The 15,018-nt window shown below is 40.8% G+C and overlaps 1 protein-coding gene across 9 annotated transcripts in view; it reads right to left on the bottom strand.

The window, feature by feature from the left end:
* The window catches only part of LOC143852659 (protein ALWAYS EARLY 3-like), a 73,711-nt gene that overhangs the window by 17,739 nt on the left and 40,954 nt on the right, over positions 1-15,018 (bottom strand). For all 9 annotated transcript variants that reach the window (XM_077362167.1, XM_077362170.1, XM_077362169.1 and 6 more), the window contains 3 exons: positions 13,557-13,883; positions 13,296-13,474; positions 12,889-13,171 (listed from right to left, as the gene is read on the bottom strand). In XM_077362167.1, coding sequence (XP_077218282.1) covers positions 12,889-13,171; positions 13,296-13,474; positions 13,557-13,883 — 789 coding nt within the window. The remainder of the gene's footprint in view (positions 1-12,888; positions 13,172-13,295; positions 13,475-13,556; positions 13,884-15,018) is intronic.

Below are 15,018 nucleotides of genomic sequence, written 5' to 3' on the forward strand. Positions count from 1 at the left end.
TGTAAAAAATTAAGAAACGAGTTTAAGAAATGCAAAACTAAAAGGCATTGCTCAACAACTACTGCTAGAGTAGCCATTCAAGAAAAAGAAAAAAAAACTACTGCTGCTAGAGGTGCAACCACAACTTTGTTACCAAAGAAACGAAAGGAGGACAAGAAGGATGCAAGAAAGCAAGGGGAGGATGGGAGGGGACTATCAGTTGAGGTATATGGCGAGAACGGTCCCTTGATTACAACTTCATAGTACCCACACCAATAGAGCTGGCAATTTCACCCATAAAATGGGGATCCGCCCCGATGCCCCGATTTGGGCAGGTACAGTGACGGGGACGAAAAAAAATCCCTGGATCGAGGATGGGGATGGCTCTGGGCCCACCCCACCCCGATTTAATACCTTGCATTATACCATAATCCCAACATAATTTGTATTATCAAAAACATTTATATTTTTAAAAGTCCAAATCTGCCCTTTGACCTTTGCCTTTTAGTGTGCGGGGCGGGGATCGGGAATTTTCCTTGAGGCGTGGACGGAGACGGGGAATGCAACATCCGGTCCCCGCCCCGCCCCGTTGCCAGCCCTACACACCAATACCCGAGACATAATGTACCATGATGGCATGAAGTAAAAGTATATGTAGATCATTTTCCACCTCGCACTGACTTGAGGGTTTTGCTGACTTTGAAACTACCATGCTTGAGCATAAGTATTGATGACAGGTGTAATATTTTTAATTTTTGATATAAGATTTAAGGCAATTCATTCGTAACACAGGCAAATTACTAAGAATCCACCAGAAGTAAGAAAGTTGCTACATAACTAAACAACCATCCAAAGCCTACAATTTCAACTGCGCATTATTGACTCGATTGACAATTCGATCAATCCAAACCAAAGAAGAAAAACAATTGTAAGCATCAATCAATGATTGATAACAATTTATTATATAAATGGGGGATGATATTTGCACGCGCTCTTTTAGCCATGCCAGCCTCCTTTTATTTTTCTTGTTATTATCTGGTTGTCTCAAAAGTTCTTTCCTAATGACCAAATAACCTTTAGGGGATTTTCTCACACAAACCAAGAGGAAAGTTCTTCTTAATGACCAAATAACCTTTATGGGCTTTGCTCACACAAACCAAGAGGCAAGAGAGGAGCAAAGGATATATATGAATAATATCCTCCTAAGAATTGGCAAAGATGCATGGATGTGAGAAACAAGAGACAAGCAAACTCGACAAAAGCTAGTGAAACACTTGCTCGTTTCAAGGATCCACAGCAAATTTGACCAGCAAAAGAAATCGGGTCGACAAATATGATGAGCATCATAATTAATGAATACATGAGCCATGGCTCAACAAGAATTAGCAGGAGGCCATAGCCCACCAAAGGTCCCATGTTACCCTTGAATAACATTAGAAGATCTTTTTAATTAATTAAGTTTAGTTAGTCTTTACTCTAATTTAAGTGTCATTTGAGTTGGACATAATAGGGTATTGGTTTATGTTAGAGTAGGGGGCTTAAGTGAGGGGTGTGTGTGTGTGAGCTTTGTTAGATTTTGGCTATTCTCAAGAATCTGATTTTCTTATTCTTAATATCTCTTCTCTTGATTCGAGTTTCTTGATTGTTGTTCATGTGAACTAATACTTGCTTAATCTCTTACTTTTTCCATAGATCTATTCTTTTGATAGCATTAGGGATCATTTGAATCCCCAATCATCCCGTGATAAATTATTTAAATCTCTATTGTTTGGAACAATTTTGACGATCATCTTACATTGATTTAGTGAAAAATCCTTCATGACTTGATATCAGAGCCTAGGTTAGCATGAGAATTCATTAGAATTAATTTCATAGGGCTGCAAGAAGAGCCCAGGGTAGAGGGGTCATCAAAATCATCCACAGAGAAGAGACTGCAGGATTAGAAGCATTAAAAGGCAAGTTCAGCACGAGATCCAAGAACATGATCGTAGCAACCAAGCATGCATCAGAAGATCTGAATCTCAACCCTTTCTTTGAAAGCATTCCTCATGCTGAGCCAAATGAGAGGGAGGAAAGGCCTAGATTTATCTAATTCGTTGAAAGTGGCCTTATGAATTTCGGTACGAAAGTTGATGTACCTGATTTTGAATGAAGATGGCAAGCTAAAGATTTAATAGATTGGTTGAACAGTGTGGAAGGGGTGCTCAATTATAAGGATGTGTCAGATCATAAAAAAGTAAAATTTTAGGCCATGAGGAAAAGTGTTTCGGCATGGTGGGAACAACTCAAGGCAAGATGAGAGTGTATGGAGAAGCCAAAGATCGATTAATGAGAGAAGATGATGAAGAAAATGCAAGACAAAAACTTACAGACAACATTTTGCAAGAAAATACTGATGGAATCTTATATCACAGGATGCAGAATTTGGAGCAAGGGGATCAAACGAAGGATGACTACAAGGAAGAGTTTCCTCTTTTATTCTGAACTGATGATGTACATAACGTAGAGATCAAGGTAGAATAACCAAAAAAAAGGAGGGGTGGGGGGCGTTAGGGGGGGGGACAATATGGCGGAAGAATAATGCAACGAGCATGTTGAGAAATTCCAATCGTACGCAACAAGTTAACCAGGAAAGTGACAATATACACAATGAAGTTCCTGCACCCAAACTACAAGCCTTTGGAAGGGAAAATCCATCAATGTCAGCAACTAGAGATGTGCAAGTGTACAAGCCATGCAAATAAGCAAGGAGGCATTGTTGAGCTCTTCAAATTCTCTTGGATTTGGGCATACATCATTGGCTTGCCCAAACAAATTTCAAATCTAGCCAAGGAGGATGAAGATGAAGAGGGGGACGCTAGTTACCAAGTCTTTGACTCCGAACAACAAGGGGAAACAGATGAGGTCATACAGAGCGATCATGGTGAGCTATTAGTCATCCAAAGGAGAATGATATCCCCAAAGGTTGCGGAACAGGAATATTCATTGTGCGCGAACATCTTCCACACATGATGTATTACCAATAGACAAGTGTGAACTTGAATATTGATGGGCACGATTGTGAGGATATTGTGTCCCAGATCATGCTTGACAAGATCCAATGCAAGACAAAGAAGCACCCTAAAGCATATAAGATTGTGAGGTTCATAGATAAACAATTTCAAAGATTTGTCTTGTTTCGTTTTTCATCAGTAACTGTCATGATGGTTCTGAAATAATTATATATTTTTTAAGGATGGTGCAAAAGTTATTTTGGCACTTATTTAGGCTCCGTCAAAGATAGAGAACAACATGAATAAGGAGATGGAAAACACAAACTTTCAATGGCGAAGTTACATGAGGTGCATAGGACAGTCATGACAAATAGTGACACAAAATTACTTAGTCGCTTTTGGACAGCATTTTTAAATATCGGTTTTGGTGTAGGTTTTGGCCACCACCGAAATTGAAATATTTCAGTTTCAGAGGAAATTTCAGATGAAATCATGTAAATTTGGGTTTAAACTTTCGGTGGAAATTTCGACAATTTCAGTGGAAATTAGGACAATTTCAGTGGAAATCTTGTAGGAATTTCAGCGAACTGTTGACGAAATCCTGTAAAAAATGATTTATTGCATATTTTGTTTCGTTCTTGGCCGAAACCGAAATATTTCAGCCGGAATTTTGGATTTTGGACGAAATTTAAAACCATGCTTTTGGAGAATTTTGTGGAAAGGTAACAATCCCAGACGCATGGACAGATGGAAATTTTGACAATTTCATTGGAAATTAGAGCAATTTCGGTGGAAATCATTAAATTTCGGTGGACATCTTTAAAATTTTGGTGGACCTGGAAATCTTATAAGTATGAAAACGAAATTTCGGTTGAAATTTCAGAATTTGGGCAAGAATTCGATGAAATCCTGTAAAAAACGATTCATTGCATATTTTGTTTCGGTCTTGGCCGAAACTGAAATATTTCGGCCGAAATTTAAAACCATGCTTTTGGAAAATTTCGTGGAAAGGTAACAGCCCCAGGCGCATGGGCAGACCAGGGTGATGAATCATAGGCTTGGAAATATTTAGAGAAGCATAGTTGACATTTAGAAAAGATAGAGGGATCTAATGCTACCTCATGCACAATTAAATATAACTCGTCGTAGAGTAGACTACGGGGAAGAATCCATTAGAGGTCTATGGGAAGAATCCCAATAGTCTTCTTGATATGAAGCATTGCCAGTTTTGGAAAAGATCAGTGGTAATGTGAAAAATGATGGTGATGCAAATTAGGCAGCTACATGAGCAACAAAGAAAGAGATTAGACCTAGGCAATTCAAATTATAAGAGTCAAGCTGACAAACACAATCAACATCAAGAGTTTCAAGTGGTGCTCTTGTCACAATTATTTGCAGAAACAACGATTTCCAGTGGGTATGTACAACGAGAAATAACAAAAAGATGGACCATTAGTCATGTAGAAAAAGTTTGGGAGTAACGCTCACGTGATTGACTTGCCAAATGACATGCAAAGTTCAAACATATTCAATGTTTCAGATTTTTACAGTACAGTTACAATGACGAGGAGATCGGTGTCTTGGAGCAGCTGATCTCAGGGCCAAGTTCTTCTTCAACTAGGGAAAAATGATGCATGAGTGAGCAATGGCCCACCAAGGATTGGCATGCATTGGAGTCATGCCCCACCAAAGGGCCCACATGACCCTTGCCATTAGAAGATAATTTTTTTATTTCAGTTATCTGTTATCATATTTAAAAGTGGGATTTGCTAGGGAATTTCGCGGTAAGGCTTTCAGCAGATTTTGTCTCATTATTTAATTCATCTTATGTGGCTGTTCTCTGATGCAAAAGTAAGCCGCGAAATGCCCTAGCAAATCCCTTTAAAAGTTATTCTAGTCGGACATAAAATGCTACTGGTGTAGGTAAAAGTAGGGAAGTGGAGGTAATTGGGCCTTTTCACCCAACTTCAACTTATTCACTTTTGCAGAACTTTGAGGATGAGCACACATTTGCATTATAGCAGTGCATATCACTTACAGACGGATGGACAGACCCAAGGTACTGAATCGTAGCCACAAAGATCTTTTGAAAAGCATCGATCATTGGTATTCAGAAAGCAAAAGATAACAAGATCTAGCGCTACCTCCCACATAGTTCGCACATAAACCTTTGCATAGTAGATCTATAGGGACGAGTTTGTTTGAGGTAGTCTATGTGACAAACCCCAACAGTCTTCATGAAATGTCCCGTTGTTGACTATGGGAAAGATTGTAAACCTTGGACAGCTAAGAGAAAGGATATCAAATGGGTTTTAAACTCATAATTAGGTTGGTTAAATTATAGGAATTGGGAATGATTAACGAAACTGGTTGAGGTAAACCTTAGGAGAGGAAAGTGGACTGGTGGGCTTGTGGTGGAAGATGGTCAATGGATTACAGGTTTGGAGAATAGACAAGAGAAAAGAAATAAAGAAAAGGGAGAAAAAGAGAGGGAACGAGGAGGAAAGCTGACGCTTGTGCTTCCTTAAAGAGGGACGAGAAAAGAGAGAGAGAGAGAGAGAGAGAGAGAGAGAGAGAGAGGAGAAGTGGGATAGAAAACTCAACTGGAGTTACACCGGGGATCTCCTAGGCATCACACCTTCGGATATGAAGCATCACCATAGTTGTCAAACTGTTACGAGACGTACGAGTCAACTGTCGAGTCGAGTCGAGTCGCTAGGCTTTCGAGTCAAGTTGCATGGATGACTCACCTCGGTTGAAAACTCTTACGAGTTGTCTGGTGACTCTTACAAGTTGCGGCAAGTCGAGTTGAAAAACTAAGATTCTTACGAGTCAAGTCGAGTCATTGGGCTTGGGCTTTCTTGTTTTTGATGGTTGGAAACTTGGACGTTGGAACTTAGAACTTAATTTTTTTTAATGGTAGACAGTTGCATAAAATGTGAAAAAAAAAGACTAAGGAGATCCCATACAAATAAAGAGACAAAAAAAGACTGAGGAGGTCCATACAATAATTTTATACATTGATGGACTGCCCCAACCTCCACCTCCGTCGCATCCGCTACCCCAATAGGGCCAGCAAACGCCCAAATTACCACACCCAATTCATTTCGCAATACCCCGCCAATACTGGCCGGCCCCAGATTGCCCAAGCTCGACCCATCAAAGTTTTAATTTCAAAACCCACTCTTGTATTACTTTTTGCTTGATGTCAATAGCATTACTTGCACATACCTCTCTCCAACCTACGCATACTTTGAAGGTGGGGATGAAACTAAAAGATGGGAGAGCTTCCACGCAATATATCACTAAAGCTAACACTTCTGAAAAAAAGAAAGCAGAACTTCTAGAAATTCCCTTAAAAACGCTAGCATTCCTCTCCTTCCATAGAACCCAAATGGTAGCAATGAAGGATACTTTGCAAAGAATTGTACCCCTCTTCTTCCATGGGGAAATAGACCATGCCTGAAGCAGATAGATAATTTTTTTCTAGGAAGACCCATGACATACTAAATCTATACAATAGCATACTCCAAACCTCTCTGGCAACTTTGCAATGTATGAACATATGATTTACTGATTCACCTGCCTCCATGCATAAGGCACAATGATCCACTATTATCATCTTTCGCTTTCTTAGGAAATCCACCGTCTGAATTCTTTCTCGTGAAGCCGCCCATCCAAAGGTGCACACTCTCAGTGGTGCATGGAATGCCCACACTCTAGCTACGTTGGAAGACGCAGGGCATGTCACTAAGTTATGGTAGAAGGATTTGACTATAAAGTCTCCATATGAATTCTTTCTTGTCTTCACCTACTTGTTTGATGTATTCCTTTTCCAATACTTCCAGTCCAAAAACCTTGCAACAGAATGAAGCTCCCGCTCAAAGAAATTCCTTCTGAAATGAAGTTTCCAAGTAATACCATCCTCCCTTTTTCCATATAGTCCTTCACAAAACCGTCATTTTTCGAGGCATTTGCATACAACTACGGGAACATGTCTTTTAAAGTTCGAACCGAGCACCATTTATCTAACAGAAACCGGATTTTGTCACCTTCATAAACTCTCCTTCTGAGAACTTTGAATTAATATCCAGAATATCCCTCCAAACCGTCCTTCTCAGATTCCTGAAGCAATTTTCTGACATCCAATGACCCGGGGAGACACCATATTTTCCTTCTATTACTTTAACCCATAGGTTAAAGGTTTCCTTACCAAACCTCCAAAGCCATTTTCCTAGGAGAGCCAAATTAGTTTCCTTTGTTCTCTTGATGCCAATACCACCACTTTTCTGCGGCCTACAAACCTTTTCCCACTTTAATAAGGGAACTCCCTGCTTATCGTCTGTACCTCCCCATAAAAAGCGCCTTTAAATCTGTTCAATCTTTTTCACTACACTCATAGGACACTTGAATACTAACATCTGGTATATTGCTATGTTAGGAAGGATCGCTTTATAAGCGTTATTCGCCCACACCTTGAGACCAGATTTCTCTTCCATGTATCCAATCTTCTTTCCACCCTTTCCACAATATGGCTCCAACTTTCCTTCCTAGGCCAGCCAGCTCCTAATGGGAGCCCTAAATAGGTGGATGGAAAAGTGTCAGCTTCACACCACAAAATTTCAGCTAAACCTTTAATTTCTTGCTCCTCTAGGTGGATGATGAACACTCTAGATTTATAAAATTTTGATCTCTGACCCGTTATGGCTTCATAACATCGAAAAATAGCTTTCATGTTCCTAACATCCATCAACTTCGTTGCGCAGAAAATGAGTGTATCATCAGCAAATTGCAATTGGGTTGCTTCAACCTCAGTCCCCCCAATCTTGAAACCTTCAATTAAGCCACACGACTTTCCTTTCTGAATTAGCCTGACGAGAGTCTCCGCCACTATTACAAAAAGGAACGGGGAGAGGGGATCTCCTTGCCTTAATCCCCTTGAAGAATTAAAAAAGCCTTTAGGAACTCTGTTGATTAAGACAGAGAACCACGCTAATGACACACACTTCTCTATCCAAGATCTCCACCGGCCACCAAAACCCATTCTACAAATGAGGTAGTTCAAACACTTACACTCCACCGGATCGTAAGCCTTCTCCATGTCCAATTTTGCATACAATACCACATTTACCTTCCTTCTGATAATAATCAATAACTTCATTTGCTATAAGAGAACAACCGATGATCTATCTATCAATCACAAATGCACTTTGGCAATCCGAAATAATGATAGGCAAAACTCTCTTGAGCCTTTCCGCTAGCACCTTGGCTAGTACTTTGAACAATCATCCAACCAAACTAATAGGGCGAAACTCCGTCACTTATGATGCTCCCTTAATTTTTGGAATCAAGGCTATGAAGGTTGCCCCAGTACTTCAATCTGATTCTAGGCCATCATAAAACTCCTTAAAGAACCGGAATATATCTTCTCTCACATACTCCCAACAAGTCTGGAAAAATGGCAAGCAAAAACCATCCAGACTGGGAGCTCTATCCTTTCCTAGGGAACCCCCCCCCCCCCCCCCCCCCCCTCCCCCTTTCAATTTCCTCTTCAGAGAACGGTTTCTCAAGATTTTTCTTATTGAGCTCCACAATACTTTTGAACTCTACACCTTCTGGAGTAGAGCGAAAAGTATCTTCCAAAGAAGAGAGCCGACTATAGTGATCAACAATTTCCTTAGATATTGCTTCCTTGTTATCCGATTTGACACCATTAATTTTGAGAAAATCAATCCGGTTTCTTCTCCTCCTCGCACTAGCTATACCATGGAAGCAAGCTGTGTTTTTATCTCCTTCCTTCAACCATTTTACTCTAGATTTTTGCCGCCAAGATATCTCCTCTTGAAGAATACTTTTGTGTTCTTCCTTCAACCTACCCACTACTTCAATCATAACGGAGCTATCCGACCCATTGTCCAAGGCTGCTTTCAAATGCTGATCTCTGGTTATCAACCATTCTTTCCTTTCATATACCTCTCTGCTCCTTGCCTTGTTCCAAGCTTTCAATTTATGTTTAATAATGCGAAGTTTCGAACCAATAACAAACTCCGCCAGGCCCTCCACTCTAGCGTTGACCCACAATTCTCCTAACAATTCCTCCATCTTAGGGCTCTGCAACCAAGATAAATCAAATCTAAAGGGGGTAGGCCCCCAAGATTTAAAGTGGGGATCTAAAAGCAACGGACAATGATCAGATACCGAATGGTCTAAAGCTTTTTGGCATACATCAGGATAGCAATCCAAACATCTAGGGCGGAATCTATCAATTCTGCTCTGACTACCACCTCTCGCCCAAGTAAATTGCGCCCCCGAAAGAGGTAAATCAATTAGTTCCAACTACGCAATAAGATCGGCAAAAGCCACCATATCTCGAGATAAGCTAAAGCAACCTAATCTCTCCTCCATAGCCCGGATTTCAATAAAATCGCCCCCAAGACACCAAGGGGAAGACCATTTCCTTTGGATCTCAACAAGCTCCCCCCAGAAAAGGTTTTTTCCGCCCTATCCATAGGACCATATACTCCTGTCAAGTTCCAAGTTGACTCATCACATGTGTTAGTGAGGCCCACAGATACAGAGAAGTTACAAATCCACTCTTCTACCATTTCCACCTCAGTTTGATCCCATGCTGCCAGAATACTTCCTGACAGATCAACTGCATCTTTTAATACGAAGTCCCAATGCCCTGGCACGCCAATGCTTTTAACTGTAGCCCTGCTCATTCCAGACAACTTAGTTTCTAAAATGCATACTACAACTGGCTTCGACCTTCTAATGATGTATTTCACTTGTGCCTTCTTATCCAAAGACCCAAGACCATTCACGTTCCAAGATAGGATTTTCATTGATAACTTCGTTTTCGAGATCCTCTCCCCATGAAGCTACTTCTCCCCGAGCCTTCTCTCACCTTCATAGAACTACAGTTCTGAAATGCTCCTTCATAGTTAACCCCAGATTGTAGTCTAGATATTTCCCGCATCATTGTCTTAGTCGCCTCCGTATTAGATAAATCCGAGTGGTCTCGCAAATTGTTCTCTCTCACTTCTCCGCCTTATCAAACATTTCCCGAGGGTTCTCTTCCATTCCCTGAAAAAATAATCCCAGCACTCTAGCGGCTGACACGCTGTGATTCACAAAAATTTCTTGCAAATCAATGTCCGAATTCCTCCAGCTCAAGGGACCTGACATCTCCTCCTCCGTAGAACTTACTATTATTTCCTCCTGCACTTCATTTTCCATAACCTCTCCAGAACAGTTGCTAGGTTTTCAGATTCTGAAAAGGGCACTGTGCTCATAACTAATCTAGGATGTGGATCTGGGATTACTACTTCCGGAGACACATTATTGACATACCCTACGCCCTGCAAGATAATAGAGGAGAAAGGCAAGCCAAAATTTAAATTATTAATCGACCACCACGTACCTGTGATGTTGTTCGGTAATATTGTTTCACAGCAAAACATATTTTGCAAGGGATTCTCAACCCGAGGGCTACTGGTAGTTGGGGGTGACCCACAATCTGCCATAGCCTCCCCTTCTTCAGGCACAGAGGTTACATAATTTTTCGGGGAAGAGCGATCGCTGCCAAAGCCCTCCAATCTATCCGCCTGATTGAAGTCCAAGGTTGATGCAATGCTTAACAAATCATGGTAATCCTGGAGAACTCTGGAGGACCGAGATTTAATCCGATGGCTACGATTAGCATCAGAGATACACGGCGAAGGGATAATAGGAGAGTTCAAACCCCTCGAAGCTACGACCACCACCGGAGATGACGGAGAGCCATACGGAGAGAAGCCTATCAGCCGATCGCCAATTACGTCTTCTCGGGAATTCCTGCTATTAGATGGACTGGAGTTAATGGGCCCCGCAAAACGGGCAGCTTTAAGAATACCCACCAGGTCTGTTATAATTTGTATAAAGGGCCCACTCAACACAACAGGATCCACGCCACCATGACAAAAATTTGGATAGGCCTGGCCCATATCCTCTACCCTTCAAATCTCCTCAGTAGAAGGACCATCACACTTATCTTTATCTGACCTTGGCCCACCTTCCATGTGGCTAATGGACTTATAACCCAAAAACGTTTCTCACCTTTCAACGTCTGATACCAATGAACAACTGGATTCCAGGCCACGAAAATGCTGCTCCTGACGATTTTCACCAGTTGTCCCCCACCAATTTTGAATTTCAAAGTGCCTGCTAGCTTGCGCCTAGTTCCTATCATGTGCTGCCAGCACATTAGTACTATCGTGCGCCCTCCCAACCTCAGCGACAACTTCCGGTGAAGCCTCTACCGTCAACCCATCAACTTCTGCACGCTTGATATCCAACGAAGAATCATATTTTCTATTACCCAAAAGATGGTTTTGACATCCTTTCATTAGTATCAGAGGAATCCTCCAACACAGATACTGCATCCTCGTGGATTCTTGCTGCTTTGACCCAGAAATTCTCACCGACTATCTTCACGGGAATAAATAAGACTCTTGGCTGATCACCGTGAGTTTCTATTTGCATTTTTGCCTCTTTGTAGCCCCTTCCTGCTTTGCATGAGAAATCCACCATTGTAACACTACCAATCTTGCTTCCAATTGATCTGAAATTTTCCTCACACCATGCTTGGGGAGGAATTCCAATAACTCAACACCAGTCCGCCTTCTTGACATTCGGGAATTTTTGTGACCATCGCATTAACTCTGTAAAAGGAGAGTTTCTAGCATTTAACCATCTATCCCAAACCCTTAAAGGAGACTCTTCTTCCGGAGGAAAAACCATGACTTCTAAGACATCCAGCCAGTAAATCTAAAGGGGAGTTCTCAATCCAGATCTCGCCCTAATCCATTGCTCTAGAGCAGGGAGATTACCAGACCGTTTTTGGAGCATCCTTCCCCAAAAGCTCCGGTGGGCATTCTCAATCAACAACAGAGGTACCACATCACTGCCACCGCCATATGGCGTGCCTTCAATGACTTGCGGGACAGAATCCACCATTTCTCCGGCAGCAACTCCTACCCCACGGACAACAGGTGGAATACCATTTAAATCTTGACCATTTTGGGCCAATAGACCATTCTTCTTTCGGTTCAAGGTGTAATCTGTTCCCGACCACACTTTTCCGCACTTCCAGCATACCGATCTCCATCGAAGGTTCAGAAAACTAAATTTTCTGCAAGTCCAGTCTCCCATTCTTCCCTCTTTCCTTCTCTGAGCAGCTCTGGCTATTCTACGCCCCCTCTTACTCAGAACCTTACCCCATCTTTGTCCTCCATTAACGCTCTGCATCTTCCCATACTGTTCAAACAGTTTGTACACCAACAAAAAAATGGCACTTCATTGTACAAACCCCTCCCCTCCTATATCTTAAGGGACTTAAAACCTATATCTTAAGGAACTTACAAGAAACTTAAAGGACACCTAAAATTAGAATATGGGCTTTAGGACGGCCCTCATCATGATGCAAAAGATATGGTCAAGTGCGGCAAGGAGATACATGAGCAGACACTCGAGAAGCTAGAGCAAAACAACAGAAAGTATAACAGTCAAGTCGATAATCATAAGCGACGTCTGACAAATCATAGTTCTCTGAGAAATTGGCTCTTTTGGTCTTTCACATACCACTATCTTCCCTTCTCAATTAACTTTTGTAATTGATCTAGAAATTGAATTTTCCTATCACTTTGTCTTCAATTCATTTAGGAGATTCAGCTAATCCTATCAGCAGTAGACATCAAATACAAAGAAAAAATACTATCAATTTCACGAACAGTTTTTCCTTCTGCTGAAATTGATGCTGAATTACCATGTCTTACATCCACAGTAAAAGCATGCAGGAAGATTACAAACAGGTTTTATTTTGATGACACGAATAAAAAATCAAAGCAATAAGCACTAGTAGGTTAAAAAAAATTACCATGACAATTTCCGATCCTAATTCAGTGAGGTCAAACTGAACCCTGCACTTGTTACGATCAACTGTTAGCACACTACCATCATGAAGCTCTCTTGTACAAGGATGAATAGCAATAACACGCTGTCCAACGGATAATGGTCGAGGTAGATCTGTTGCCAGCCCTTCCCTGGCACCAGTACGAAGTTCAGCATAATGTGTTCTTACATCTTCCCGATATTTTTCAAGTTTTTCCCTTTCTTCACGTAAGAACTGTTTGGATAATCGTCGAGGTTTTCCAAGAGAACTGCAACGACCCGAAAACATTAGAAATTACAAGTGAAGCCACGACATAAATCAAAATTTGAAAAAAAAAAAAAAAAAAAAAGCCCAGTTCAAAATCATAAAAGAATCAGATATATGCAAAATACCCTCGTATGACGCCCCATTCAACACGAGTTAACCTTGGAATATGACCCAATCGAGCATGGTTTAGGTATTCCACGAACTCTCTCTTAGCAAACCATGGGTGGTCAATTGCACTGTAAAACCACTCAAAAGCACACCATCTACGCAGCATTTGTGATGGCAGACAATGAGAAAGCTTGTCCTGCAATAAATTAAATGTGATATGGTAAAGGTTCAAGAACTTGGATTTTCTGCAGATATAAAGGATGGGGTGTTACTAGAACCTTAAAATCAAGTGCCCTGTCATAGACTGAATGTGGGAATCTATTAGGTCGTTCACTGCCAACATTCTCAAAAGGTCTCAGCTCCTTCCGATCCAATGTTTTCTGCAGACCCTTCTTACGCCTACTCCTGAGTTTCGTTGGTAAATTAACTTGGATTGTCGTGGAGGCTTGTACATTTGATTCAGCTAAGTCAATCCCTGTTCTTCCCAGATCGGTACAGGAAGAACGCTCTGCTGGTCTGACCGGTTTCCCTTGTTTTGGCGACGGAACAATTTGATTAACACGTTTTTCTTTACTCATTGGTTTCCTACCTTCTTCAGCTGACACCTAACAATGTGTGAACAAGTATTAGAACCATAGAAGCACATGGCACAAGCACACAAGGTACCCATATTGAACAGTACAAAAGATATCAAAGATTCCTTCCCATGGAAAGCCCACATACATGACAATATAGTAATTAGACAGTTACAAAGAACTTACCCTAAAAATGCGTAACTAGGATTGATATCAGAAGTCAATGATGTATGACAAAGGGGAAAAAGGAAAAGGGAATGCTACAACCATGCAGTCACAAACAAGGTTTTAAATTTCGGTTTCAGTACCGATTTCGAACCCCACTGAAATCCGAAATTTCGGCGAAATCTAGTATTAATTAAAAAATATTATTTAATTAATTTCGGAAATTCAGAAAGTTCGGACCGAAATTTCGGCTGAAATTTTGTAACATTTCTTTTATTTAAAAAAAAATTCTCGAAATTTAGGCCGAAATTCTCGAAATTCCGAAATTTTGGCTGAAATTCTGAATTTCGGGAAATTTCGGTTTCGATCTCCACCGAAATCCGAAATTTCAGTCTAAAATTTTGGATTTCGGCCGAAATTTCAAACCATGGTCACAAATACCTCCAACCTTTCCAAAATATCACAATTTTATCGTGAGTCGTGACACTTTGATAAAACAACAAAATCCTGAAACAATCCCGAGACTTTAAAAAAAATCGCGATATTTTCATTTTTATCATTTATCATTAAAAAGTGCCTACTAAATATGTTGATGTGATTAAGGATGTGTACGATAGAGCAGTAACTAGTGTCAGAACCAAGGATGGCACGTCTAGTGAGTTTCCAATTACAATACGACTGCACCAAGGATCAGCTCTAAGCCCTTATCTTTTTACGCTAGTTATGGATGAGCTTACGAAGGTATCCGGGATGAGGTGACGTAGTGTATGTCATTTGCAGATGACATAGTATTAATCGACGAAACCAAAGCAGGAGTAAATGCTAAGTTAGAGTTATGGAGAACTAATTATGAATCCAAAGGTTTTAGACTGAGTAGAACTCAGACAGAATATATGGAATGCAACTTTAGTAATGTAAGGAGGCGAGATGAGGATGTAGTAAATATGACTGGACAGGATGTACCTAAGAGGGATATCTTTTGCTATCTTGGTTCAATTCT

Source organism: Tasmannia lanceolata, unplaced genomic scaffold, assembly GCF_043159265.1.
Source record: "Tasmannia lanceolata isolate RefF3 unplaced genomic scaffold, GAP_Taslan_0.1 ptg000019l, whole genome shotgun sequence".
NCBI classification, from domain to species: Eukaryota; Viridiplantae; Streptophyta; class Magnoliopsida; order Canellales; family Winteraceae; genus Tasmannia; species Tasmannia lanceolata.